General features: G+C 43.2%; 1 protein-coding gene across 3 annotated transcripts in view; it reads left to right on the forward strand.

Moving 5' to 3' along the window:
- foxp4 (forkhead box P4) overlaps window positions 1–26,743 on the forward strand; it is a 107,822-nt gene that overhangs the window by 45,924 nt on the left and 35,155 nt on the right. For all 3 annotated transcript variants that reach the window (XM_088085134.1, XM_088085132.1, XM_088085137.1), the window contains exons 3-4: window positions 10,330–10,419; window positions 24,639–24,761. In XM_088085134.1, coding sequence (XP_087941260.1) covers window positions 10,330–10,419; window positions 24,639–24,761 — 213 coding nt within the window. The remainder of the gene's footprint in view (window positions 1–10,329; window positions 10,420–24,638; window positions 24,762–26,743) is intronic.

The following is a 26,743-nucleotide window of genomic DNA, read 5'->3' on the forward strand; positions in this document are numbered from 1 at the left end:
TTATCATGTTATAATGAAGATTTCTCTGTGTCCCTGACACACAAGTGGGAATAAATAACAACAAAATAATATTAGAAACACCAACAAAACTATTTGTAGCAGCTGTCGGCCAAATTTCTATTTAAACATCTGTATTGGCCCAAAATTTCTTGTCCTGAAGATTTGTAACAGTTGTTAAGCGGACTTACCACTTTCGCAAAATCTCTGAACAAAATTGTTAATTTCAGAAATGTAATAATAGTGATACAAAGATACTCACATCAACAAAAATACAACCTTGTCAAAAAAACTTTAAAAAGAATAGAAGTCGTACTGGGCTTTGAGGTATTTTAAATTGAAAAATGTGCCCATTCACATCTGGTAGTATTGACCCTCTTACTAAATCACACAGTCCAGCGCACGCACACACTTCCCCATTTCCCCTTTTTGGAACGCACCCCACCCCTGCTTCTCATTTGGGGAAGTTAAAGATTTTGTTCTTGTTCAGACCTTCTAAATGTCTTGTACAGCAGCCAGCCTTTGTTGCTCCTGCCCACTTCCGGTGTTTGTATGTGTCTGTGTGGTGAGGGTTGGTGCGAGGGTGTGTCCATCTCCATCTCCGCAGCCACAGCCAGGTGTAAAAACCCTCTGAACCGAAAACATGAAAGAGTTTTATTTCCATCAAAGCGGGCAGCCAGGCTAATACTTTTACAGGCCACTGACTAGGAGCGTGTTTTTCTGTTTAACCAATAGGCGTCTGCGTGTGTACATTTGTCTTCATGTGTGCAATATGTGTCTGTGTATGCATGTGCACATGGCAGACAGTCTCTGTTTGTGTATGTATGTGTTTTCCCTCTGTCTCCTGAGCTGAGTCTTGGCAGTGTCTTGCATGTGTTATTAGTTTGATTTTTTTTTTTTTGGATATTAATAATAACAGTTAAACGGTTTCCATATGTGAGGCCTGGTTGCCAGGCTAGTGCTATCCTCATCATGGGCTGGCCTCGCACAGTCTGGCCTCTCAGGAGTTGCTCTGGTCGGGCAGGAGGAGCAGCTTAAACTCTGGAGGTCACCCAGCTAAGACCTAACACCTAAGTGGCCTTGTCTCACCAGGAGCATGACCAAACTACTTAACTGTCCTACCTTATACAAGATGAGGGCTAAATATTACAAGGTACACTGTGTGTTTATATGTGTGTGTGTGTGTGTGCATGTGTGTGTGTGTGTTTTCCGCTGTGGGCTGGGTCTGTCTGGAGTGAGACCTTCCTCTCTTGCCAAACGAGCTGTGTTGAAAACCGCAGGGAAACTGCATATGTGTATATAATGTATGACGTGTATTTGTGTGTGTGTGTGTGTGTGTGTGTGTGTGTGTGTGTGTGTGTGTGTGTGCGTGCGTGCGCGCGCGTGCGTGTGCGCGCGTGTGCGTGTGTGTGTAAGGTTACTGCTGTAGAGCTATTTGCCATCAATTAGCCGCCTGGACTGAGATGAGGCCTACAGTACAGAGGGAGCTGCTTTTATATTCTCAGGCAGGGAGTTCCTCTCTCTTTCTGTCCCTGCTCACCTCATCATTATCTTTAATTGTCTATCTCTTTATGCCCTTTTCCCGTCGCTTAACAGGGAAAAAGCTGACAACATCTCCTTAGGAAGATGGGTAGATTTCTTTCTGTGTGTGTGTGTCTTAAAGATGTATCATGATGAATTGTGTAATGATATAAAGCAGCCCTGAGTATTCAGTCAGCTCTGTTTTATGACTGCGCGTATACCCCTGTGAATCAATAGAAACATTAGATGAGTGTAGGGACATAGTTGAAGGGGAGAGGTTTTCTCGTTTCACAAAACAGTTTTGAACTGAAGAGAACCATCTGGAAAACGGCAGGGTCCCCAGAGTTTAGAACAGGTCCCTTTTGTGAAAAATAGGATGTGAAAAAACATCTAAAATCGGCCAGGGTTTTCAAACATTACGGCATATTTTGAAGTTCTTTTGGAGTTTGTGAGTTTTTATTGCGTTGGCTCTTGGACGCGGTCTTTCCTCTCTTTAATGGTCAGTCTGGGCCCAGAGAAGCTTGCTTCAGCCGTTTTAAAACCTCAGCTCTCGAACGGTGCCTTTATATTGCGGAAACATTACATTAAATAGCTGAACGGGATTGCGGCTGGCTGTTGTTTCTGAAGGTGTCCCAGATAGTTTCAGCTCAGCGGCAGCGGCCTAAACAGATTGAGGTATTCAGTGCCGTTTGAGCTCACTTATATTGGTGGACAACTGGTTTGAAGTCTACGTTGCTATGAGCGAAAACAAATGGCAGGAAAGCTGGTGAAGGGAGGCCGGAAAGACCTGATTAATACCAGAGAAAGAGAAGGAGTACGTGAGGAAGAGTCAGGGGAAAGGGGCAAAGTCTTGGCAGAGCATAGTTTATTTGTAACCCACCGTGAAATTGAGCGGCTTTAGCAGGCTTTGGTTCAGGCTGCCCCTTACCCCTGTATGTTTACCCCTGGAAACCCCTGATCTGCCCTGATATATACACCACTCCCTGTTCCCTTACACCTTTGACCTGTGGTCAAAATGCATCTAACTTAAAAGAATTTCAATTTGTCTTGAATTCAGTTTAATTTTGATGAATGGCATTTTACATTGTAATTGTCATAAACAAGTTAATGCTGGTGTTTCTGCAGTCACTTTAAGACTTTGTTTAGTTATTTCTAACTGAATGTTGCTACATGCTCTGCAGACCTGCTCCCTTTTCCTGCTACAGAGCATGTTATGTTTTTGCCCGCACATAGTCCTGCAAATTCCCCATTAAATTTAATGTCTGGTGGAAAACATGAGCATCAATGAAATCAGCTCCTGTAATTTTTAGCTGGGATAAAAACTTCCAGACTTTGGCCTTGATGGTTGCATGGTTAACAACTACAACAAGTTATGAGACTGTATCAGCAATTCATACCAAACTGCATAAGGTATATATTGTTAAAGGAACACTTAATACATGAAATGGTCATTTTTAATATCAATTACTCACCTTGTTATGTTGAATTCATGAAGAAAAAACTTTTCTGGCATGCCTCCACAGTGAAAGACAAACCTAAATACAGAGAAAATTCTTGATTTGATTTGATTTCACTTTGTTGTCAGAAAAAAATCTGAATGTGTCCCAGAGTGTTAACTGTTTCACGTAAATACAAAAATGCAAAACCACATTTAACCAAACTGCAAAACCATAAAGGCTACAAATCACATCAGACACTACAAAGAGTGGATGCAGTGCAACAAATTAATCATTCATATTAAATTCAGTGTTTTGACCCAGATACACTTAGGCTGCTTGGAAGCCATACTCTGATTTAAAAGTTTGGCAGACTGAGGAACAAAAAGAGTTCCTAAACTTGTTTAATTGAGCCTCTGGGACTCAAAACCCTCTTTGTGATGGCAAAAGCCAATATTTATCACATGGTGTCTTGATAAATTTGAGTAAAAGGTGACCACATTTAATTGAAGCAAAACTACATTAATGCTAACTCTGCTAGTGTATTCCACTGAGCAGGGTTAAAATGCTCCCACTTGACCAGGTGCGCTACTCATATGTAGAAATGTTTTAAGTAGTAAGGTTTTGCAAAAATACATGTGCTTGGGAAGTCCTGAGCATACAGCCACTTAGGCTATACTGCACACGTTGTGTGAGACTTTGTAAACAGATGTTTTAATGTAGTTATGCTGTTGTCAAATGCAGACCCATATGACTTAAAAATTATGAACAGTTCACAACAAACATTCTTTGTTCACTGTGGAGGCATTCAAGAAAAACAACTTTACATAAACAACATAAACACTGGGTGAGTAATTGATATACAAAGTATTCCTTTAAAATGCAACATGTGACACAGCTAGTACAACCACCCCTTAAATGTTGATGTGCTAATCCTAAATACAGCTTTACCTTCAACTACCTATCCCAGTCCCACAGCTGCTGTCACAGCAGTGGGTCTTTGTCTGACAGTCAAGGGAAGGCGAGGGTCCCCTCATAAGGCCAACAGCTGCATTCACAAGGCTTGGTTTCCATCGGCCTGGACGATCTATTTTAGGCGTCCGTCTAACCCATATCTGCTCTCAGAATTTACTGTGGCGAAAAAAGGGTATGGGTAACAGATTTCTACAGAGGCGAGAGGAGGGGGGGCACAAGAAAGACAGAATACTTGGAGAAATGCCAGGCAAACTTTTGCAAGTTATACATTATATAGAGAGAGGCAGAGTGAAGGCAAGAGACAGATCGGGTGATATAGACGGGGAGAAAGAAAGTCGGAGTGATCTGGGAAAGCAATCTGGTTTTTGTGGTGAGTGACAGTGATGCATTTGATACGTGAGATTCCACCGCGGCTGTAACCAAGCCTTCACTCACATATGCCCCAAAGTCATATAGCAATCCCACTAACTGTCACCTCCTCAGTAATCTGTGTACAGCGTGTGTGGGTGTAAATACTGGGCCAGCTTGGGAACACCGGTGAGCTGTTGGTACTGTAGTATCAACATCCTGTTAACAAATAGATTGCGTTACATCTGTTCAGTCTTGTTTCATCCTCTCCTCTGATCATGATTCCCTCTGAGCACCCAGAGAAAGAGAAAAAATCACAGATAAGAGAGATTTAGAGGCAAAGAAACTAGCAGAGAGTAGCAAGCCAGAAAGAGAGAGTAAATTAAAGTGGGAGAGGGCTTTATTGGAGTTTGGGGGTGTTTTTTTGGTGCTAAAGTGAGGAAGCGCAGTGCAAACGGATACAAGGGATCACAGGAGGGTGACCCAGGAGGACGGCAGCATCGACGCAGCTTTAGCTTGGCTTTCAGCTTCAATGACAGTTCTCAAGAAAGAGAGATAGAGAGAAACAGGGAAGTAAGTGTGGAGAAAAAAAAAGAAGATCCACCACTCCTTTCTGAACCCGGTCTCTCTCACTGATCCAAAAATCAGAAAGCGTGCAGGCCTGTGGAGGAGCAGCTGGGTGTGACGGGCTCTTTTCTACGTCTTCACCCTCTCGCCATCTCTTGCTCTCTCCTGGGGAAGAAAAGGGGGTTTAGGAGTGGAGGAGTGGTGCATTTGTAGCCTCTCTCCCCAGGCTGCTGAGCTGGGAAGGCTGGAGAGGGGATGCTTGTGTTGCGCTGGAGAGATCTGTTGCGTCTGCCCAAAACATCGGAATCACTCGCTTCGTCTAGCCTGGTTTGGCGGACAGATACAACAATGAGCCTCGCACTCACCCTCACTTGTGCTCCTTTCTTTTTTTGTGCTCTCTTCTTCTTGGTCTAAGAGCAAAGAAATCTGATACCACCTGCCTCCCCCTTGCCCTTCCTAACTCCTGCCCTCCTCCTCCTCCTCCTCCTCCTTCTCCCTCAAGGACAGCCCACTGTCTGCCCCGGGGCCTGTTTATCTACGGGGGGGAGATGAGGAGGAGGAGAGGGTAGGAGGGGGACCGGTTTGTTTCGTTTCGGCCGTCAACAATGGACCTCAGTCTGTGCTGACGGACTACTCCAACATATGGTACCCACCTGTCTCTCTCCCTCTCTCTCTCTCTCTCTCTCTCTCTCTCTCTCTCTCTCTCTCCCTGCCTCCCCCCTCCTTTGCTACGTCTCTCTGTTTAGATTTCTTTGCTTATTCCTGCGTTCCCTCTCCCTGTCTCACCCAAACACACTGGGCGGATTAGAGGCCAAATTCATCACACACAGACCTGTTTGCTTTAGCAACCTGAGCCAGTCACACATGCACACTTTCACATACAGTATGGATATGTGCATGTACACAGACACTCACATACACGCTGCAAGATCATCATACACATGTCGCGAAATTAAATTTGTATCCCTTTCTTCTAATGGTTCCTCTAAATGCCCCCACCAACCCTACCTCCTCTTTACAGAAACGTAGTTGTCAGCCATTTTTCCGGAATCCTGTTAAGGAGAGAAAGTAGCCTTTACCGCGTGTGTGTGTGTGTGTGTGTGCACACGCGCATGTGTGTGTGACCCTGCAGAATTAAAAAATGCACTGTTATTAAAGGCTGTGTCAGAGGCGATGATTTACAGAGGGGAGCGATGACAAGTCAGGAGAACTCACACACCGAACTGACACACACACACACACACACACACACACACACACACACGCACTCTCTCTCTCTCTCTCTCTCTCACACACACACACACACACACACACACACACACACACACACACACACACACACTCACACTGTGCACTCAGGCCTCCAAGCTGAGCAGTGACCTCCTCACCCCTCCTTCCCCTTCCTCCTCCTCCTCCCTCCCTCTCTCACTCTAATAAAACCTGTCTGACACCACTGATGTGTGTATGTGTGTGTGTGTGTGCGTGTTAGTGTGTGTGTGCTCCGCGGCAGCACAAAGACTCTGTTGTTGGGCCTCCCTCTTAGGCCTCCCTCATATTTTCTTTAAAGGTGCAGTGCGCCCCCAAGAATGCCACAGGGGGAGCGGGGAGTTGGGGTTGGGGGAGTCTAGGAGGAGCTGGCGTGTGTGTGTGTGTGTGTGTGTGTGTGTGTGTGTGTGTGTGTGTGTGTGGGTGTGGGGGGGGGGCATGCTTTACAATGCTACAGCTCACCCAGGTCACAGAGAGAAAAAGGCAAAGAGTGAGTGTGAAGAGGAGAAATGAAAGAGAAGGGTCAGAGCAGAGGAGTGCTTCTTGACAAGGTAGATATGAGAGAGTTTGGCTCTGGCCCTTTGTGTGTGTGTGTGTGTGTGTTTTTGTTTGTGTGTGTCTGTGTGTGCATATACATGTTTCTCACCACATATGTTGAAAGTTCAAGGTTCAAGGGTGAATTCATTTATCCAGTGCTCCCATTCTCATCAACCAATGCTGATTACTAATGACAGTAGACATAAATACCGATAAAATAAAACTAAAGATTCAATGAAAACCAGCTTTTGCATTTGGGGCACTGAGCTAAGATTACTGTGATAACTTGACGGCAACTTAATGTGGGTTTACTAATACAGATCACCTATAAGACAAATATAACAGATCATCAGCTTTTTAATATGTGTTAAATGTAATATACGTTATAAAGTACACAAGCATTACAGCACTATGAGATGCCCTTATATAAGAAAACCAAGGTGATGGTGAAGATGAGGACATTCCGTCAGCAAAGTCCATTACTTTTTTATACTGAAACTCTTCAAATGTATTATCAGTCATGTATAATTGCATTTACTAAAAGAAAAGAAAAAAAAAACACTTTTTAAGGTTTGTTTGTAGTCAGTTTAAGGTTTTTTTTCACACCTGGTATTGTAAAGTAACGTAGAAGCACTATTACTATGGTTGTCTACAATTTCCTACGCAATATTACTATCTATCCACTTTCACTGGAATCATATAATGATAATTATATGATCATATCAGGCTATACCTTTAAAAAAATATTTCAGTTAAAGGAGCGCAATATGATATTCAGAATGTATCTATAATACAGAGGTGGATTCAGATTGTCTGCACATGGCTCTCAACTTGTAGGTGGTGGCTAGCAGCTAGAGGTGTTAACAGTCCAAACAGTGCTAACAATGACAACTGTGCTAACAGAGCAAATGATGTTAACTGAGGGATATATCAGCAGTATCTGCTATATGAGCGCAGTGCAGAGCAGCGGTAATTAGCTAGCCAGATAGATACATGCACAGGGACTTGCACGCACGTGCTATTGGACCGTTAACGATGACACACAACAGAGAAACTGTGATTGCAACACACACACAGGGAGTGTGACTTCATTCTCTGCTCAGGACACCATTACTCCACTATATCATTCCATAGCAACTAGTTGTTTGCTGCTACATTCATGTTCTGGATATCATACACAGTTCCTTTTAATTATTTCAAGAAACTTATAGTTGTAGAGTGACAAAAAGTTTGGTGTGATGTTTTGTGTGTCATAGTAGGACACAATCAGTGCATTACTTACAAAAAGCCTTGTAATGTTTCTTTATACTTTATATCAATAGCCAAAAATTATATAAAAAAAAAAAATCCATTTAGTTATGGTATAAAACTACACTTAAAAATTCCATCTCGACTGTATGTAGTTTCAACAGTTTTGCCTATTACCTTTGGCACATTTGAATAAACCAGGACCTAAATCAACAAGACAGACTTAGTTAAAATATCTAGAGAGCTTAGTTGGTAGTTCGTGTCTCTTACATACACCCACGTCCATGAATCCAGGCAGAGGAGAGGAGACAGGCATCACCTCTGCTTGGTTGTAGCGTTTATGAAAGCCATAAATGGCTCTTTAATATAGTGGTAATCAGGGTGGTAATTTGGGTGGAATTGTCCCTTATTGTTGCCAGACATGCCTCCTCGACTCCTGCCAACACACACACATACGCACACACACAGACAAACACACACACTCACTCTTTGGGCAGACAGGGTGTTCAAGGAGTAATTCACACCACATGCCAACAAACTGGGCGGTTGTGTGTGTGTGTGTTTTTTTTTTGAGGGTTTCTATGTGTGTGTGTGTCTATGTCTGTGCCTGCTTCAACGCTGAGGTCAAACCAGTAAATGGGAGGGGGTTCCCAAGATTTTTGTTAAAGTGTTAAAATACATGTGTGTGTGTGTATGTGTGTATAGGCACGTCCACAGCCACGTCCATGTGTGTGTTTTAATTGCGGTCTCAGCAAAAGTAGCAAGTGTGCTCGATACAGATGGTTTTCATCACCCTGACTGCACGGTGGACTTCTCTCTCTCTCTCTCTCTCTATCTCTCTCTCTCTCTGTCTATCTATCTCTCTCTCTCTCTTTTTCTGCCTCCCTCTAATCTCCCCTCTCTGTTTTTGTAATTAAACGTTACTTAATGTACCCCGAGCTTCTAATTTGACAATTCATTAAATACGTGACAATATACAGTAAGTGTGTGCTGCGCCGTTTCACAGCGTTACAATTTTCTGCGGTTGTGAAATGATGCAGGAGAACAGATTTCTGGTGCTGCATGATTGAGTAAGAACTTCCATGGTAAAGAACGTCCCTCACTCTGGCCGTTAATTTGCGGTGTCCACATGCACGCACACACACACACACACACACACACACACACACACACACACACACACACACACACACACACACGTGCACATGCATGCACACACACTCACACACAGGGACTTTCATAAATCAATATTTACTAAGGAACCTTTCCCCTTTGAGTCAGAGGAAGCAAATGTGCATCCTGCTGTCTCCCCTCTCTAACCCTCTGTCATGAGGTTGTGCTGGTGTGTGTGTGTGTGTGTGTGTGCTTACAGTAAGTGCGAGGCAGCTCTTGTGTTTTGACATGGGTGTTTTCTTGTTTTGTTTTAGGAGCAGTTCAGACATTCCAACAAAAATGCCTATTCCTCTGGGACTGATTTGTCTTAATGATAAAAAGCTCGAGTTTTTAACGCTACAGAAAGCAACACAGCCAAGCAAAGAGAGAAATATAAAGACACAAAAAAGGCAATTATATGTTTTTTTAATACAATTAAGGGTAAGGAGGAAGGTAGCGGGGATAAAAAAGGAGATATGAGAAGAGCGAGTGGGTGGAAGGGATGAATCTGCAACACATAGGGGCAGAGTGAAGGAATGGAGACAGAGAGCTCCAGAGCGATGGTGTCACTGGTTTGAATGGACAGCACTGGAGGGCAGAAAGGGGGAGAAATGGGAGGAGGAGGAGGAATGAAGACGTGGGTGGTGGTTAGTCACAGCTCTTTAGGGCACATCAGGGCAAACGGCCCCTTACATCACTCTGACACACACAAACACAGTGCAACTGACACACATGAAGATATGCTGACACACTTCTGCCTCAGAGGATGTGGAAAACCCTCTTTGCACCTTCCCCGGAAAAGAGAGGAGGAGGAAAGGGGTGTAGGAGACAGAGAGAGAAAAATCAGAAGGGAGGGCAGGGAAACAAAGAATGGAAAGGAGGAGATGGTCAAAGTTAAGAGTCGAAGAAGGTTTTGAATGAGTTGGGATGAATTCAGTCACATAGACACGCGTCCAAACGCAGATACACAAGCATGCTGTGTGTGCGCCAGGTGGACGTCTCAGGTTGAGGAAATCCAACCTGACAGCTTGGCAGAGGGAGAGGGTGCATAGAGTGGCCAGTGGGAGAGTTTTTGTGCTTCTCTTTGCTCTAAATTGAAGAAAAAAGTGCAATTGAGTGGGGGTGCATTGTTAGAAACTCAACTCACACACAAAAAAAGAAGTTTTAACTTTGAAAGGTGGATTACTTTTATGAGTGTGTCGTCGTTTAATATTGCAAATATTTCACCGAATGTCCATGTGTGCACGATGAACATCTGATCATCTCTATTTCTCCCTCGTAGGCGCTTCAGGCAGCCAGACAGTTCCTCCTCCAGCAGGCCTCTGGACTCAACTCCCCTGGCAGCAACGAGGTCAAACAGAGCCCTGTGCAGGTCAGAGCGTTCACACAAATGCGCACACACACAAACACACAGATGCACAACCCGAGTGTTGCTTTGTCAGAATCTGTATAATATTAAGCCCCTGGCTGCTGCAGCTTTGCCTTCACCAACCTGCCACGTCAACAACGCAGTGTGATATAGGCGCATACTTTTCCCTCTCTCTCTCTCTCTCTGTCTACGTCTCTTTCTCTCTCTCTTTCTGTGAGTGCAAAGTGTGTGTGATTGTTAAAATGTGTGTGTGTGTGTGTGTGTGTGTGTGTGAATGAGGTCTTTGTAGTGATTGGGTAGTGAGCTGTTTTCAGAGTTGAATTCCACAGTAAGCAGAGAGAGTGGGGTTAGCTGGAGTGCAGGATCCTCACTGAAAGACACTTGAGCAGGTCACACACACACACACACACACACACACACACACAGAGAGAGAGAGCGAGAGAGAGACATACACCAAGACAGCACACAGTATTACTATCAGTGTACGTTGATGAATATCACACATGACATTACTTCTGGCAGTTCTTTACAATTATGTGATATGCAGAGTACATGCAGAAGTGTGATTTGTAGCCATGTCTCATATCAATAAAGTGGGGCCATGGGTCTACTAGAGCAGGGAGCAGTCTGGCTATTGCACTGCTCTTCTCATTAATGTGCCACATGATAAACAGAGAGCCAGACCATCACAGAATGGGAAATGAAGAAAGAGATGGAAGGAAGAGAAAGATGGATGCGAGTCAGAAGCAAGGGATAAGGTCAGGTTTTTATTTGCAGGGTTGGCAGCCAGTAAGGTGCTCGTGGGAAAAAAGCTTTTCACATCCAAAGGTGATAACACAGTGTAGGCCGTCTAGATAAAAGGCATGTGTGTTTTATATGCTGTAGGTGTGGGCAATATGTTGATTGTACTCGATGTATCTTGGCTTGTTCGGTCTAAATTATAAAAAAGAAAAATCAAGACCACCATGAAATTCACTTTTTTCGTGTTTCGGTCCTCTTGCGCTTACCTATGACTCTCCTTTCTCACGGACACATACACACACAAAAAAAAGACTCACAAGCATAATACATCACATACACTCTCCTGGCCATCCAGACCACTTTCTCCTGGGCGATAATATGTGAGCAGGCAAGGCATGTGTTTGTGTGTCTGCAGGGCTTTGGACTGCGACCAGTCCCAAGTTTGTAGCCTTGGAGTTCCAGTGCAGCTTGCGAATACTATTAACATTTAAACTCAAGAGTTGTTAGTTTGTTTGCCACTGACAGAGAAGAAATTCTCATCAACATCAACACTTCTGGCCCGAGCCAATTCGGGAGCTTCAGAACAAAAGCCCCAGTGGTTCAGCTTTGATTTCTTCCATTAAAACAGTGCTTCATTTCACTTTATAAGGAAAGTACTTCATTTGACTTAATAAATGCAGTACTTAATTTAACTAAATAATAACTATACTTTATCTAACTTTATTATAACAGTAGTTTATTTAACTGAATTTTAACAGTACATTAGTTAACTTTATTCTAACAATTATTTTATTCAGCAGTACTGTAAATAGTACATTATTTAATTTTATTAAGAAAGTATTTTATAACAGTACTGTTTTAACATAATAATAACAATAACAGTACTTTATTTAACTTCATTATAATAGTACTGCATCTAACTTGATTGTAACAGTACTTAAGAGAAATCAGTACTCAACTTTATTATAGCAATACTTTATTTTACTTTATTATAATAGTACTTAAGTTAACTTTATTATACCAGTACTTTATTAAACATTTAACTTTATTATAACAGTATTTTATTTAACGTTATTATAACAGTACTTTATTTAACTGTATCATAACAATACTTTATTTAACTTTATTATAATTGTACTTTATTCAACTACATTGTAAATGTACTTTATTTATCTGAATTATAAAAATACTGTAACTTTATTACAACAGAACTTTAACTTTAATATGACAGTGGTTTAACTTTATTATAATAGCATTTTATTTAGTAGTTAGTCTACAGTAGTCTAAAGGAGATTTCACAAAATCGAAATATATATTGGTATCATGGTATAGACTAAAAACATTGCGATATTATTGGTAGGCCATATCACCCAGCCCTAATATGTTGCAATGTATACATGTAGGTGATAGAACATGTAAATCACTTTCATTTGTTCTCAGAAATACTCGTGTTTTTCCATGAAAGCTCTGGTGCAGAGAAAGTGCCTTTCATTTATCCAGCATCAGGAAAAGGGGTTTGTTTGAAATAAACAGAGGAAGAGCTGGGTGTTTAGTATGAACAGAGGTGGCCTGATGACAGAGCAGAAAAAGAAAAAAAAAAACAAAAACAGTCACCTAGAACTCAAACGTCATCAACAGAAAGACCAAAGAAAAAGATTTTGCAGTGTCGGCCACACAGTTTAATTGCTGAGTGACCTCTGGGAAGTGCAAAAATGCCACCGAATTAATGACTGCTTATTACTGAAGATGTCAGAAATGAAAGAAAATTTTAAAAAGGCGGATCTTGCGGATTACACTTTAATCAAAACCCGAATTGGAATCAGAATCACTTTATTTACTTTGGATAAAAACTGGCAGTTGGAGAAATTACATGGTGACTTTTAAGGGATAAGGGAATAAAAAAAGAAAGTGTTTTATATCAGATCTGTGTTGTTATAATATTCCAAAGATTGAAATTGCATTTATACTTTAAACGAACACAGAATGGTTGCTTATGTGGCTTAAATTAATTTTAATACATGTGTCACAGTAGTTCACCTAAAAGTGCCGTCTCGTCTGTCTCTGGCTCTCTCCTGTAATCTTATCAGACCGACACACATGGTTTAAATCCACATTGGCGGTCTTTCCAAAGGGGTCAGTGTGTGTCATCAGAGCCTCCCTCTGACTTGGGTCAAACACAATATCAGACTCTGCTTTGGCGTAGGATGGGAATTTCATAAAATGTTGCTGATGTGTAAACAATTTTTCTCTCTGACTCATTGTAAAAAGAACAAAAGAGATAGACGGTGGGGAATTAAAAGGAAGCAAGCATGCAGAGGGAACTGATACTGAAAGTTAGCCTGTAACGTAAATGTGCTGTTTAGCAATGAAGTGTAAAGATCCGCTGTGAACACTAACAAGAGATTAACATACGACAGTACATTCTCACATGAATGGGGTCAAACGCAGGTTCAGTTTTCTCATACCTATTTCCCTTAGATGACAGAAGTATTACCTACTACTGCCTTTCCTCTTTCTATGTCTTAGATACACACAAACACAGACACACACACAGACACACACACAGCACGCTGCCCCTCCTCTACTCTCTCCATATCTGTCTTGTTTGTCTTGTTTGTTGGTGCCTGGCCTGGCTAGCCTCTCTGTACTCTCCAGGGCATCCACGCTACATCTCTGTTGTCTGAGCTGTCAGCTCACATGGCCCCACGTACCCTGCCAACACACACACACAAACACACAAACACTTACATTTGTGTGTGTTCGTACTTGGATCCTCACAGTCAGAAACACACAGGCACAAAGCGCAAAGCGTTTGTTTGTGCGTAGCGGCAGCACTGAAGTTGTTTACCAGACCTCGTAACAAACCTGACTACCAAGGTGGCACACAGAAATCTCTTAATTACTGTCATTTGCAGCTTTATGATCGTTTTTTTCAAAACGTAGCGACTGCACTCAGTAGCTGTAATTGAAGCAATCACCCCGTCGGCCACAGGGAGGGTGAGTGAGCGATGTGAGTGAGTGAAGCCAGACATTTAATCTGGTCATTTCTAAAGGTGGCAGTAAGGAACTGTACAGTGACACAGCGGCTCACATCAGGCACAAAATGGCCGTCCTCAGGTTGGTTCCTGCTGGGCTGCTCTCACACATGCAAATGAGCCTCAGCCAATAATGAGATCTTTAGGAGCTCGATAATTAGATTTTTCCCTTCTCTCTGAGGGAGAACGACAGAGGCAGACAGGGAGAGCGGGAAGACTTCTATTCGTGTCTTGACTTCTCTGGAGAAGCCTGGTCTGCACTGACAACCCCCACCCTCCTCCTCCTGCCCACACCCCCCACACCCTCCCTCCCCATCATATTTCTCTTCTTTTCTTTATTTATAATAGAGGGGAGGATCTGAACTGAGAGCAAAAGAAACTCTGAGATTATATCTGCTTTTTGATTGGTTGTTCAGAGATGGTCTCTGTGTTTGGCTGGCTGTGTGAGATGGTATCAATCCACTCTGTGTATGTGTGTGTGTGTGTGTGTGTGTGTGTGTGTGTGTGTGTGTGTGTGAGCACACGTGCATGTGTGTGCGTGTCACTGTCATGTGTCACATTCAGGAGAAACTCGACAATAGCTGAAATCTTCAGTCAGGCAATTGCAGGAAAAATTGATTGTGTGCAACAAAATCGTAGTTACAGTTGCTGAAAAGCACAATAATCAGAATAGTGTGAGAGATTATTTGGGAGTTTGACAATTCAAAACTAAAGAGACGTTTTAATTTGACATTAGCAACAAATTTTACGCAGATAGAAATAATAATCAATAATGTGGGTAGATAATGATAACACTTGAAGTGACTGCTTGAAATAAGAGAAAATTGCCAATTTTAATGACTTGGTTACTAAGGCTGTTGGGCTAATGGTCTTGATGGCGTGTCAATCAATATTGTGTCACGTCTAATTCATAAACAAGATTTTAAAGTTTGTTAAATCAAGACATGGGATATTGCAAAACAAACTGGTTGTTAATAAAGAGGTTAGACAACAGTTCTAACTATATGTCCTTATTCAGAGACCATTAAGTCAAGTCAAAGTCAAGACAAACTTTATTTGGATAGCACATTGAAACACCCACAGTTGACTAAAGTGCTTTACAGTCATAAAATATAAAACAGATAAATACAGAAATAAATGACAGTTGGAACCTGGCAGAGAATAAACGTAATGGAGCAAACTGCAGCACAACAAAGGATGAGGCAAGACAAAAGCAATGCATATGTAAACTTGTGGCTGAACCAAAGAGCTTCCAGGTGTGAATTAGTTGCAGGCATTGTGGAAAACAAGGCAATACTTAAAATATATATTGGGGAGGACACAACCCCCCCCCCAAAAAAATTTTAAATATGCTAAATATGCACCCCCAGTGTATTGATAGGAAATAATAAAAATAAAAAGTGCCAACCGGCAACCAGACACCACTGACTGAAATAACACATAACACATATTTTTGGGGACCCCCAGCGATTTGGTCACCCTCAGTGTTGACTCCATGGCTAAAGTCCTGGTGAAAAAAGAGCATGCAAACTCAATCAGTCTTTCCTGTATGAGTATCAGTGAAAAAGGCCATTCCTTTGTAAAAGAATACACTTAAAAGATATCCATATCCTCTGCGGCTTTGGATCATTTCACTCTTTAGGTGTGTTTGTAGTAGGTATCGGACATAATTGGCCACAGTTACCATAATTGGATGTGGCACGCGTGCGACTGAGTGAATTGGTGGGCACACATTTGGCAGACAGAGTGCCAATTGGCGGATTACCCAGCATGATGCGTAGCATGCCTCCACGACCTGCCACACGTTCCCTACAATGGACTCACTTGGCACACGCTCATACACTGGGTGGGCACAAGCAGACACATATACACCCACTTGGCAGACGCACGCCTGGCACACTTAACACACTGCCACTTGGCTTGCACACATACAGATTAACGCACGTGCTTGGCTGTGGCCCATACGTATGTAATTGAATAGTGCGGTGTCCTGTTTTCATGTATTATTGAGGAGCTCGTTTAATTAGGAAAAAAATGAAAAGACTCATTAGAGATATGTTAATTAGCTCGCCTCTCTGCTCTCTGGAGAGGGCTGGCACCAGCACAGTGGGATGGAGGGAGAGAGGGAGGAAAGACGGGAGGAAGAAACTGAGTCATGTCAGTCTTAAAGCACTGTTTATTTCAATGAAAATGCATTTAATCAATATTACAACCATAATTTACAATTTTTTTATGTTGCTGAATAGTTTTCTGCCTTCCCTGAGCTGCTTTATTTGAGCCACTGCAGGTTTGTGAAAAACTACTAAACGTAAGGATTCTGGAGGCAGAGTTCAAAGTCTTTTAACTAATCAACAAAAGTATGTGGAAAGATGAGTGTTTAGCCCCCCAGAGTCTGCGGTACTGAAGCAGTTCCTTCTCTCCTTCTCTTTTATTTCCTTTCAAAGTGTTTTTCCCAAAGCACTCCTTTTGTCCACTCAATGAAAGTGCTTAGTTGGCAGTTTCTCTTATTTGATGTGGGGGGAATTGGGGTTGCGTGCGTGCGTGCGTGTGTGTGTGTGTGTTGGGGGGCTAGTATGGGGTCCTGACAGTTTGTGAAGGGTGTATGGGTGGAGGTTGAGCAGCCAGTGGAATGGGTTTGGCTCTGGGCAGAGGGGTGGACAGACAGAGGGGAAGGATGGAGAGGAGAGGTTTGGGTCTGGCCACTGAAGTGTGAAACTCTTATTTTGTGATTTGAAACATGAGTGAAATCAGTAATGAAATATGGTCGATAACGGCCTCTCACACTTCCCAATGAAATGCCCCGACTGTGTGTGTCTGTGTGTGTGTTTCTGGAAATGTGTTGTCATTTTTATTCTGAAGCACTGGGGCGTTAGATGGAGGGAGGCGGCGGACGAGGGGAGAAGAAGGGAGGGAGAGAAGGGGGGGGGGGGTTTTCCACTTGAACTTACTGGTCTTTCACTGTCCTCTCTGAAGTTTTTTTCCTTTTTTTCATTTGTCTGGCCCCTGTCAGGGAGAGCTGAGTGCTGTACGCGTCCACATGCATGTGTATGAGTATGTGCGCCTATGGAAGCATAGAACAAGGACCAGCTCAGTGATAGTCCGGTTAAGATCCTTTGTGGGCTCAGGTCCCTCCACTGTCCTCACACCTCTATCGTTTCATCTGTTCATCCATCTTTATATGCATACATCCACACACCCAGTCAGCTACCCTCCAACCTTCATCTCAGCCCCTTTATTCTTACCCTACCTCCAATTCAGGTTGGTTTTAGAGAGCTGCCAAAAACAAACCTTTACTCTTGTGCATGTTAAATAAAGCCAGGTACTATATATCTATCTATATGATATCTTACTTCATATTTTGAATATTATTATTATAAAAATGTGAAACTACTTTGTCACTTAAATTAGGTGCTTGCCAGCTGTGGGCAGCTTGGCAAACAATGTAATAAACTGCAGTAGTAGCTCAAAAAAATTAAAGAATAATACTGCGTTCACATGGAATCAGACAGACAGTAGACAACAAACCAGATATCATTTTAGTGGATGAGAGTGGGATGGTAAAATTAGTTGAGGTCATCAGAGAATACCAGCAACAGTAAAAGTAAATGGCATGCATTTCAACCATACCTTAACACAAGGTGAAAATAATACTGGACATTACTAGAATAATGACATTACGGTATGTCACACCGCTGCCAAAATGTCTACTTTATGTTATTAGATAAATAGCCCTGTTTCAACTGATTCTCTCAGACAATCCATCTGTTTTAAAATGGTGTATTTAGTTTAAGAAGTTGAGGAACCGATAAAGGAAAAATTCAGAATCATCAGATTTGGCAAAGCCATCAGCCACATAAAGCTTTATTCAGAATTATGTGCAATTCACCAAAACAGCTAATAAAAATACTGCAGTCTGTTACTGATACAACAAATACTGCAGTTGCTTGCACTTGTGGCTTACAGAAAAAAGCTGTGATGTGAAGGCAATTGGTAATAGACAGAAACATACACACAAAGATTCAATAAAACTCAAACCTCCCTTGGCACTTTGAGATTTTTTTTGGCACTAGCTTACACATACACATTGTTCGTTGACACAGACAGAAACATTACTCAGCAGAAAGTCTGAGGCAGTGAGATGCCTGTATCATCCCCAACCCCACCTGGCTTCGCTCATCAGTTCCCTCCAGAGTAATGTGGCCCCTGGCCCCGCTGCAGATTAGCTGGAGGAGGGGTACTCACCACACACAATGGGGCCCTTTTACTTCCAGTGGAGGCCTGGCCCTGAGCTCCAAACAACGCTCTCAGCACAGTGGGCGCTCCTTCTATTTCTCTTTTTCACTCAAATGCTTTTCTCCTTCACTCCTCTGCTTTTCTCTTTCAAGCCCCTTCACTCTCTTTCCTTCCCATCACCCCCACCCGCCCCATGCTCTCCTCTCATTTCTTGGCATGATGAGCACAGACAGGCTGTTTACCTGGAGGGACTGAAAGAGGGTAAGGAGCGATAGTGATGATAGCTGGTGAATAAACAACCAGAAAGAAGGAGGGGAGTTCACCACACACCATTAAAGCCTTTACACACCAAGACACAGGGCGGTGCTGACTGTATTTTAAACGGGAGGCTCTCATTTACCCCCCAGCCTGCAGGCAGCTACAGTGGCAGAAGAGGGTCACGCAGTTGCAACTTGCATGAATAAGCACAGATTTCTCCCTTTGCTGCCACTGATGCTAATGTGTCAAACTTTTGTCACTGACTGTCCAATCAGAGGAAGACCAGTTTGTGACAAAAGTGACACCCAAGAAGCATTTGAATCTTTCTTTTGAATGATGCCAGAAAAACATTGTGGCAAGTTATTATAGAGTAAACCAAAGACTTTTAAGACCCTGCTTTCACTTTGTTTTAATATTTGTCTCAGTGATACAAACACAAGTGTACAGCCGAGACACATTGCTGTTGATACCGTTGTTTATCATATTCCTCAGCTGACAACTTGTCTCCAGATTTTGTCACTGTCTATGTCACTTCCGCTAGAAGGTTACAATTACATACACACTCTCACGTTCAAGTCTCCTTCCATAGGGTGAAACGATTTTCGGTCACACATCATTACATCCAACTCGTCATAATCTGGTCAAGTTAAAGAGCGTTGGCTCTAGGGGCTGTCACCAAAACAACCACTGTGTCCTGCATTTATGACATATTTTCCTGTTACGTCCTTAATAGGGACCCATTAGAATGCATTAACGTTTTCACAAAAAAAAAAAGTATGTTATCAAATGCATTCAAGACCACTTCAGCAAGCGGTTTAAATGATCACATCACAATGCATTATTTAAAAAAGTACATTTTAATGTAAGCTGTCATATTGTCAAGTTGAGTATTCTGGTGTACGCTGGAATTTTGATTTCCTTTTTGGTTCACACATCTTTGTGGTGATTTACACTTATTAACGTTGTCCACTTGTGATCCGCTCACCCAAGATGCATTTTTAAATCATGTGTAAACAGACAGAGGCCAGTTTTTGTGCACATCTAGGTGTGTGTGTGCACGCGTGTGCGTGTGTGTGTGTGTGTGTGTGTGTAACAAGAAGAAAGGCAGGCGTTCCTTCCAGGGTGAGGTGGTAATGCTCAGTGACAAGGATAAACAGCGCTGGGGTTTGCTCCTACCAGGAGAGGGGGATGAGGAGGAGGGGGAGAAGGGGGAGGAAGAGGGGAGGAGGTCTGTGTCAGCCTCTCTCTCCTCCTCCTGCTTTCTCCTCTGTCATTTTTTCAATTATCCCTCTCTCCTGCGTGTCCCCATAGACCCAGAGGCAGGGCCCGCATCATTTAGACTGAGAGCCTGTTTAGATTCTGATTATAGCCTCCTTTCTCACCATTCACTGCCGTCACACACACACACACACACACACACACACACACACACACAGTTACATACTGGTGACAAATTTGAGGTGAATATCTGTTGTGGTAAATGTATGTGTTGAGGGCACACTGGATAATTTTTGTTTATTTTAAATGTGATATTTTGGTGCACATTCAGTGATGGTTGAGGATGATCTGTTTGGGGTATTTTTGAAGTCGGAGACCTCTACTAGAAGAAAGGTGAAGGTGTGAAATCCAAAGTTCAATCCTAAATTAGAGACGATGCAGTCATATAAGCAGCCTGTCTATATAAACAGGGTGCTGAGCTTATTCCCTTGGCTGACTGCTGGTTTAATATCAGATAGCCCTCCTTCCTCTCTTCCCGAGGTTTCATCTGAAATGGAAAGTGGGGCTTTCCTCCTCGTTAGAATGAAAAGTCATCAAGGGAGGAGAGGAGAGAGGGATGGAGGCTCATTGAAATGCAAGTTACATCCCCCCTTCTTTCTCTTTCTTGGCTCCATTGGGACTCCATGCCTTTCTCCTCCTTCTCCTTCCCATCTTTAGGGCACTCCCTTGCTCCCTCTCTTCCTTTGTTAATCAGTTAAACTCCCTCTTCAAACAACCCCTCTAATTACTCCTCCACTCTCTGTAAACGACAGGGGCTGTCTCTCGTTTCTCCTCTCCACCCCTCCTTCCCTCACTGCCACCCCCCTCAGCTCCCTCTTTCCAAGACAGGGGTTGACCTCTGTCAGCCACCGGCCCCTCGGCAGTGTGTGCATGTGTGTGTGTGCACATATGACTGATTCTTGCATGTTAATGATAGGAGTGACATCTTTTAAAACCCGTCTATTATTAGTGGTGCAACTTTCACATTTATCACACTTACTGTACAGTAGTGATACTCAATTTACAGTCTGTAGGCCAAATCTGCCTGCAGCCCCCGATAGGTTGCTGGGTGGCCCCTGAACTATTTTTTAATTTGCAATAAAAATAAAGGGATTCACACTGGGAATTGTATTTGTTGTAATTTTGTATACAAAAGGTGCCAGAGTGCATAAATCAGCATCAAAATATATATTGTTATGAGAAGAGGATTCCCCACACCCCCTGACAGACATCCTAGCTAGAAAATTCTGAAAATCATAAAAAAAATCCTAAATTCCCACTAACGTCCTAAATCTGAAAAGCATGCTGCCGTTACTGGCCCCTGGCCTCCTTTCATTTTGCAAAAGTGCCCCCCAAGCAAATTAAGTTGAGTATATAGTATCTGCTGCACAGGATGTGTTTGTTCACCTGCATCTGTGCAACCATGTCAAGCTCTAGGCCGCACTTTCTCCTTCAGCAAACCTGCTGTTCACTTTATCTGTCTGCATGACTCTTCACATACTATTTTTTAAGAATTATTTTCACTCTTCCTCCTCATCTCCCTCCCCTCCTTCGCCTCCTTCTTTCCTTTCTTCCACTGTGTGGATCCTTCCTTCTCCCCACTCTCTGCTCACCCCTCCACTCTCTCCCCCCTCCCAAAGCTTCACCTCTCTCCCACTAATCTACCACGCATCTCTCTCTTTTAAATTAACATGCAACATGAAAAAAATGGGACGACAGCGGGGAGAAAAAAAAATTAAATGCATTTAATAAATGGCTGACTTCAAATCGCCCGGCTTTTCAGACTCTCCCTATTCACAGTCCAATGAAAGGGGAGAAATCATTCACCGGGAGAGACAAAGCCGAATGAAAATATAATTCCGCATTGTGAAGCGCTTTTGTCCTGGCCCGTCAAATCGCTAATGGCGAGGCTTTTGTTTTGTGGCGGCGCTCTCAGGCTGGCGGTGTCGTATGGCGGTGGCAACGCATGCCCCATAATCACCACGCTTTGTGATATTAGATTATAGGGGCAATTAATGGCGTCAAACCTTAACTACTCAGCATTCAGCCTGCCACACACACACACACACACACACATTCAGCTTTAAACACATGCACCTTTACACTCACATACACATAGAGTATATCAGTGCTTCCACACATGGACGCGCGTTTGATTCTGAGCGTCTGAGCGTCAGCCAACACACAGAAAGGTGCTATAACTCCAGTAATTATTACGCCCGTGACTTGGAAATGTCAATGGCGGTGTGTATAAAATAGAATGTATGAGTTGTCAAGGAGGAAGAATGGGATGCACAAGAGCAATTAATTACAGCTTTTCATTTGGCAGCTTAGACTGACAAGGCCCGGTGGCGGGGGCAAGCTGGCATGACGCCAAGCGGCACCCATCACCGCCCCCACCTTACTTACTGCACCCCATCCCCTCTCTGCCTGCTCCTTTACCAACTGCCACGACACCACCCTTCCCCTGCCTCACTCCCACTCTGACTCCGTCTTTTCTTCCTCTCAACACACACTTGCGCTACAGCTCATTCATCTACATCCCCTATTCTCCATCCCCTCGCCGTTACATGTGGCTGGGAGTGTGTTTAGTTAGGGGAGCCTGCTTTGATAAAGGCAGAGTGTGGGGCCGCTGACAGACATGCAGAGAGAAAAAGAGACAGAGAGGGATGGAGGGAGGGGGGAGACAGAGGCCAGGTGGGAAAGAGGGTGTTAGCATTTATGGCCAATCTTGTTTACAAAGTCAAAGCAGCTCTTTACAGATTTAATTTACCAGTGACAGCTCGTCTCTCCTCTTGCTCTCTACTGCACAATTCCCTCTCCCATCACCCTCCCTACCTGCCATCCCCTCAGGTGGTGAGTAGATAGACTGCTCTGAAGAGAGGCTCCGCACTTGTGCGTGCCCACACACATACACACACAAGCCCACACACAGTTTGACCATGAGAGAGATTGATATTTCACCACGTAGTGAATATAGATAAATGGCCAATTTCAGAGGTGATAACTCAGCCTTGTATTTCTCTGTAAAACAGCCTTCTCCTCCTAACAGACAGGATTATTTGTATTGAGAAGGCAGTATAGTTTATAGATGTGTAGGCAGAGAGGGAAGACTGCCTGTAAACATAGAGAAAATATCAGCTCTTTGGACTCAATCTCACAACCCTTTCTCTACCTGAAGATCTCTCAGTTGCCCTTTTTACACAGAGATCCCTTACTGTTTACACCAAAGCCCTTTCTTTACACTGCCTGTGCATTTTTACACAGAACCAAACAACATCGGCATTGTGCCACTCCAGTGTGTGATTTTAGACAGCATGCAGGCATTGCAAAAACAAAAGAGGCATGAAGGGTATGACATTTAACACAACATTGTCATCCTTCAGTGTGACTTATAACATACTTGTTGCCAGCACTTTATAAACAACGACAGTGGCATTAACCCAGTAGTTCATCTGGTTGAGCAGGTGCCCCATGTACAAAGGCAGTGGCCACAGGTTTGATTCCAGCACACGGCCCTTTGCTGCACGTCATCTCTTCCCCTTTCACACTAAGAGCTCAAAAATGAATCTTAAAACATTACACACTCCCATGATCCCATCCTGCCAGCTGTTCCTTTTACATAGACACAACTTAAGTGATGTTACTATCTCCCTTGCTGGCTCAAAGTCTAAACAACTCTGTCCTCCCATTTCTGGATTGTACCTTTTATACAGAACAGTGAGGCGGCATAATGGCGCAATATTCCCGCCTTAAACAGGAAGTGAGAGAGATAATATCGGCTGTCAGAATCTCAGTTCCCCTTCTCTCCCTGAACATCTCTTAGTGTCTGAGCTGCTGTGTGCTGTGTTTTTTTATCCCTTGTATTGTTTTCTCAAACTGTGATTCAGTTATTAAATACAAAAGCACTTCGTCAGCAGGATTGTCTGCATTTTGTCTGCCTTTATGATTGTGTGAGTGTCTCAGTTTCTGATTTATGCGGTTAGTTTGTCTCCAGTTTTGCACTGTTTGTCATCAGATTAGCATCTCTGCCTATCTCTATGTACAATGCATGTGCATTAAGAGTGCTTGCACAACACATCTGCAAGAATCACCACATTCTTCCTCTCACTCTCTGTCTCTCTCTCTGTCTCTCCCCATCTTTGCCTGCCTGCAGCTCTATCTGATGAGATAGACATCTCATCAGATAGCCACTTTGTTGTTCCTTTCTTCTTAGCCAGGCTTGACTGTGTGGAAAAGAGAATCGGAGGCAGTCCTAATCATGTGTTTATAAAAGCAGATAAGATTTTATATTTTATAGGGAGATTGCGTATCTGTCCTTTTATCCGCCTGCAGAAATTGCCACTTTTTGTTGTTTTTTTTTCCCCACAATGCCAGCCTTGTGGAGGAAAGTGTCAACAAAATGTTTGAGCTGTGATGTCTATTTTTGTCTGATGTTGCCAGCTTTTCACAGCGCTGACTGACAACAGAGAATAAGAGACAGCACACCTCTCTTACTTTACCTGTCCATACCAGCATACTTTACTGTTCAACCTCCATTCGTATTGTTTGTTTTGAGTCGAGCATTCAGTTGCAGGCACAGTCATGCTTCAAGCTCGCCGTGCCGGCTGGGCCTTTTCACACAAAGCTTAGCCCATTGATTGAGCTGTCCTACTTGTGTGAATAATCAAAAAAATCTGTGTGCTTTGCTGTCTTCAGGTGCCTGTGTCCATGGCTATGATGAGTCCACAGATGATCACTCCTCAGCAGATGCAACAGATCCTGTCTCCCCCTCAGCTCCAGGCCCTGCTGCAGCAACAGCAGGCCCTAATGCTACAGCAGGTAAAACACTCACACACATTCACACACACTCACACACACTCTGGTTGGACCCGGTCCTACGCAGGCATGTTTGGATGTGTCTGTTTTAGTAGGCGCTGACACACACTGGGCATGATTGTATCTTATTCGACGTTCTGGGATCTTTGAAGATAAATACACATCCACATATCCACTTATACACACATTGTCATTTTCGAGTACCTCCTCTTTAGCATTGTTGCTAGGAGAATATGCATGCTCCTGCCTGCAGGCACACACACACACACACACACACACACACACACACACACACACACACTTATATGCTTTTCAGCATCACCCAGTGAATCATGGTGATTCAGGAGTGTGTGTGTGTGTGTGTGTGTGTGTGTGTGTGTGTGTGTGTGTGTGTGTGTGTGTGTGTGTGTGTGTGTGTGTGTGTGTGTGTTGATGCCCGGCAGGTGAGAGAGGGGTTGCCATGTCGACACAAACCAATAAACACTCTTCATCTGCAACAGATCTGTCAAATACTCAGCCGCGCCAACCTGTGACCTCCTACCTACACATGCGAAACACACACGCAACCTTGTAAAGGCTGTGAAGAGGACTATTAACAGAGTGGGGACAGAGAAGTAATTACGGCGAGAAAATACATACATCCATACACACGGAGGCAAGGCCAGAGCAGACAGTAGATTTAATAAGGAGTGGTAGCTTTAGGCGAGTATAAATTGCAGTGGGAAGATCTGACAACATGTATCATAATGGAAATGTGAAATGTGCTGGCTTTCTGGAAGCAGACATGCAGATGGCTAAGAACCTCTTCACCAGCTCTTTTTTTTCTCTAACGAGGAAAAAGGAGATGGGGGGGGTATGCGCACACACACACACACACACACACACACATACACATACACATTACACTCCCACTATTAAAACCACTGAGTTTAACATTGCTCTCCCACTTAATTAACCACAGTATGGACTTGCTCTTAGTGTATATCTGCAAATCAGGCACTTTTGCACACACATGCACACGCATACACACACAGAACAATCAACCAACATATCACTCACTGAAGCATTAAATTTCATATCCCCATGGCAATACAGCGTTGTGTAAGAGTGTGTAAGTAAGGTTTACTGCCCACTGCTGTGTGTGTTTGTCCCTGCATTCATTTGTGCATTTGCATGTGTGTGTGTGTGTGTTTTAACCTTTAAGTTTCCTCTAACCTTTACTTATGCTACAGCTGCTCTGCCTTTCTTTCTTACTGTGTTCACTAAAGTCAAGGTCATGGTAATAGGCTGGAGAGGTGAGTGCCTCACTTACACATACTCTTAATGCACAGAGCCACTGAATCAAATCATTAAAAAGTCCTTAATTATCACTTAATTATTCCCTCAACTCACCACTCTCCAGCCATGTGTGTATGTGTGCGCTGTGTATGTGTGTGTGTGTGTGTGCTTGAATATGCATTTGTCTGTGTGATGAGGAGGCGATCAGGACTAGTGACGCGGAAAAGAGAGATTAACTCGGCCTAAGGAGCGATAAAAGAGAGGAGAGACAGATGGAAAAGAAGGAGCAACAAGAAGGAATGCATTTAAAATAAATTAAGGACAAAAAGACACGTCATCGCACAAAAGCAGAGTGAATTATGCAAAATTGAAGCTATGGTTTTGATCAGATTGAAAGTGGAAATGTAAAACACAAAAAGAGCAGGACTGACACATTACCCAGTATATGTGTGCCGTGAGGATGGGCAGTGGTGTGTAGTGTGCTCACTGTAGGGTCAGACGGATGAGAGACCGAAACAACTGCTGCACTGTGAAGTCATTCTTCGCTGAAAAGCCTCTTTGAACATTTGACGCACCATGAAACAAAGACAAACTGCAGACGGACACATGTACAGGCTGTTCTCAAGAGGATAACCCCCCTCCAACACACACACAGACACACACGCAGATATGCAAACACACACACACACACACACACACACACACAG

The sequence above is a fragment of the Plectropomus leopardus genome, chromosome 2, assembly GCF_026936395.1.
Source record: "Plectropomus leopardus strain MGB_pleo_1.0 chromosome 2, ASM2693639v1, whole genome shotgun sequence".
Lineage (NCBI taxonomy): Eukaryota > Metazoa > Chordata > Actinopteri > Perciformes > Serranidae > Plectropomus > Plectropomus leopardus.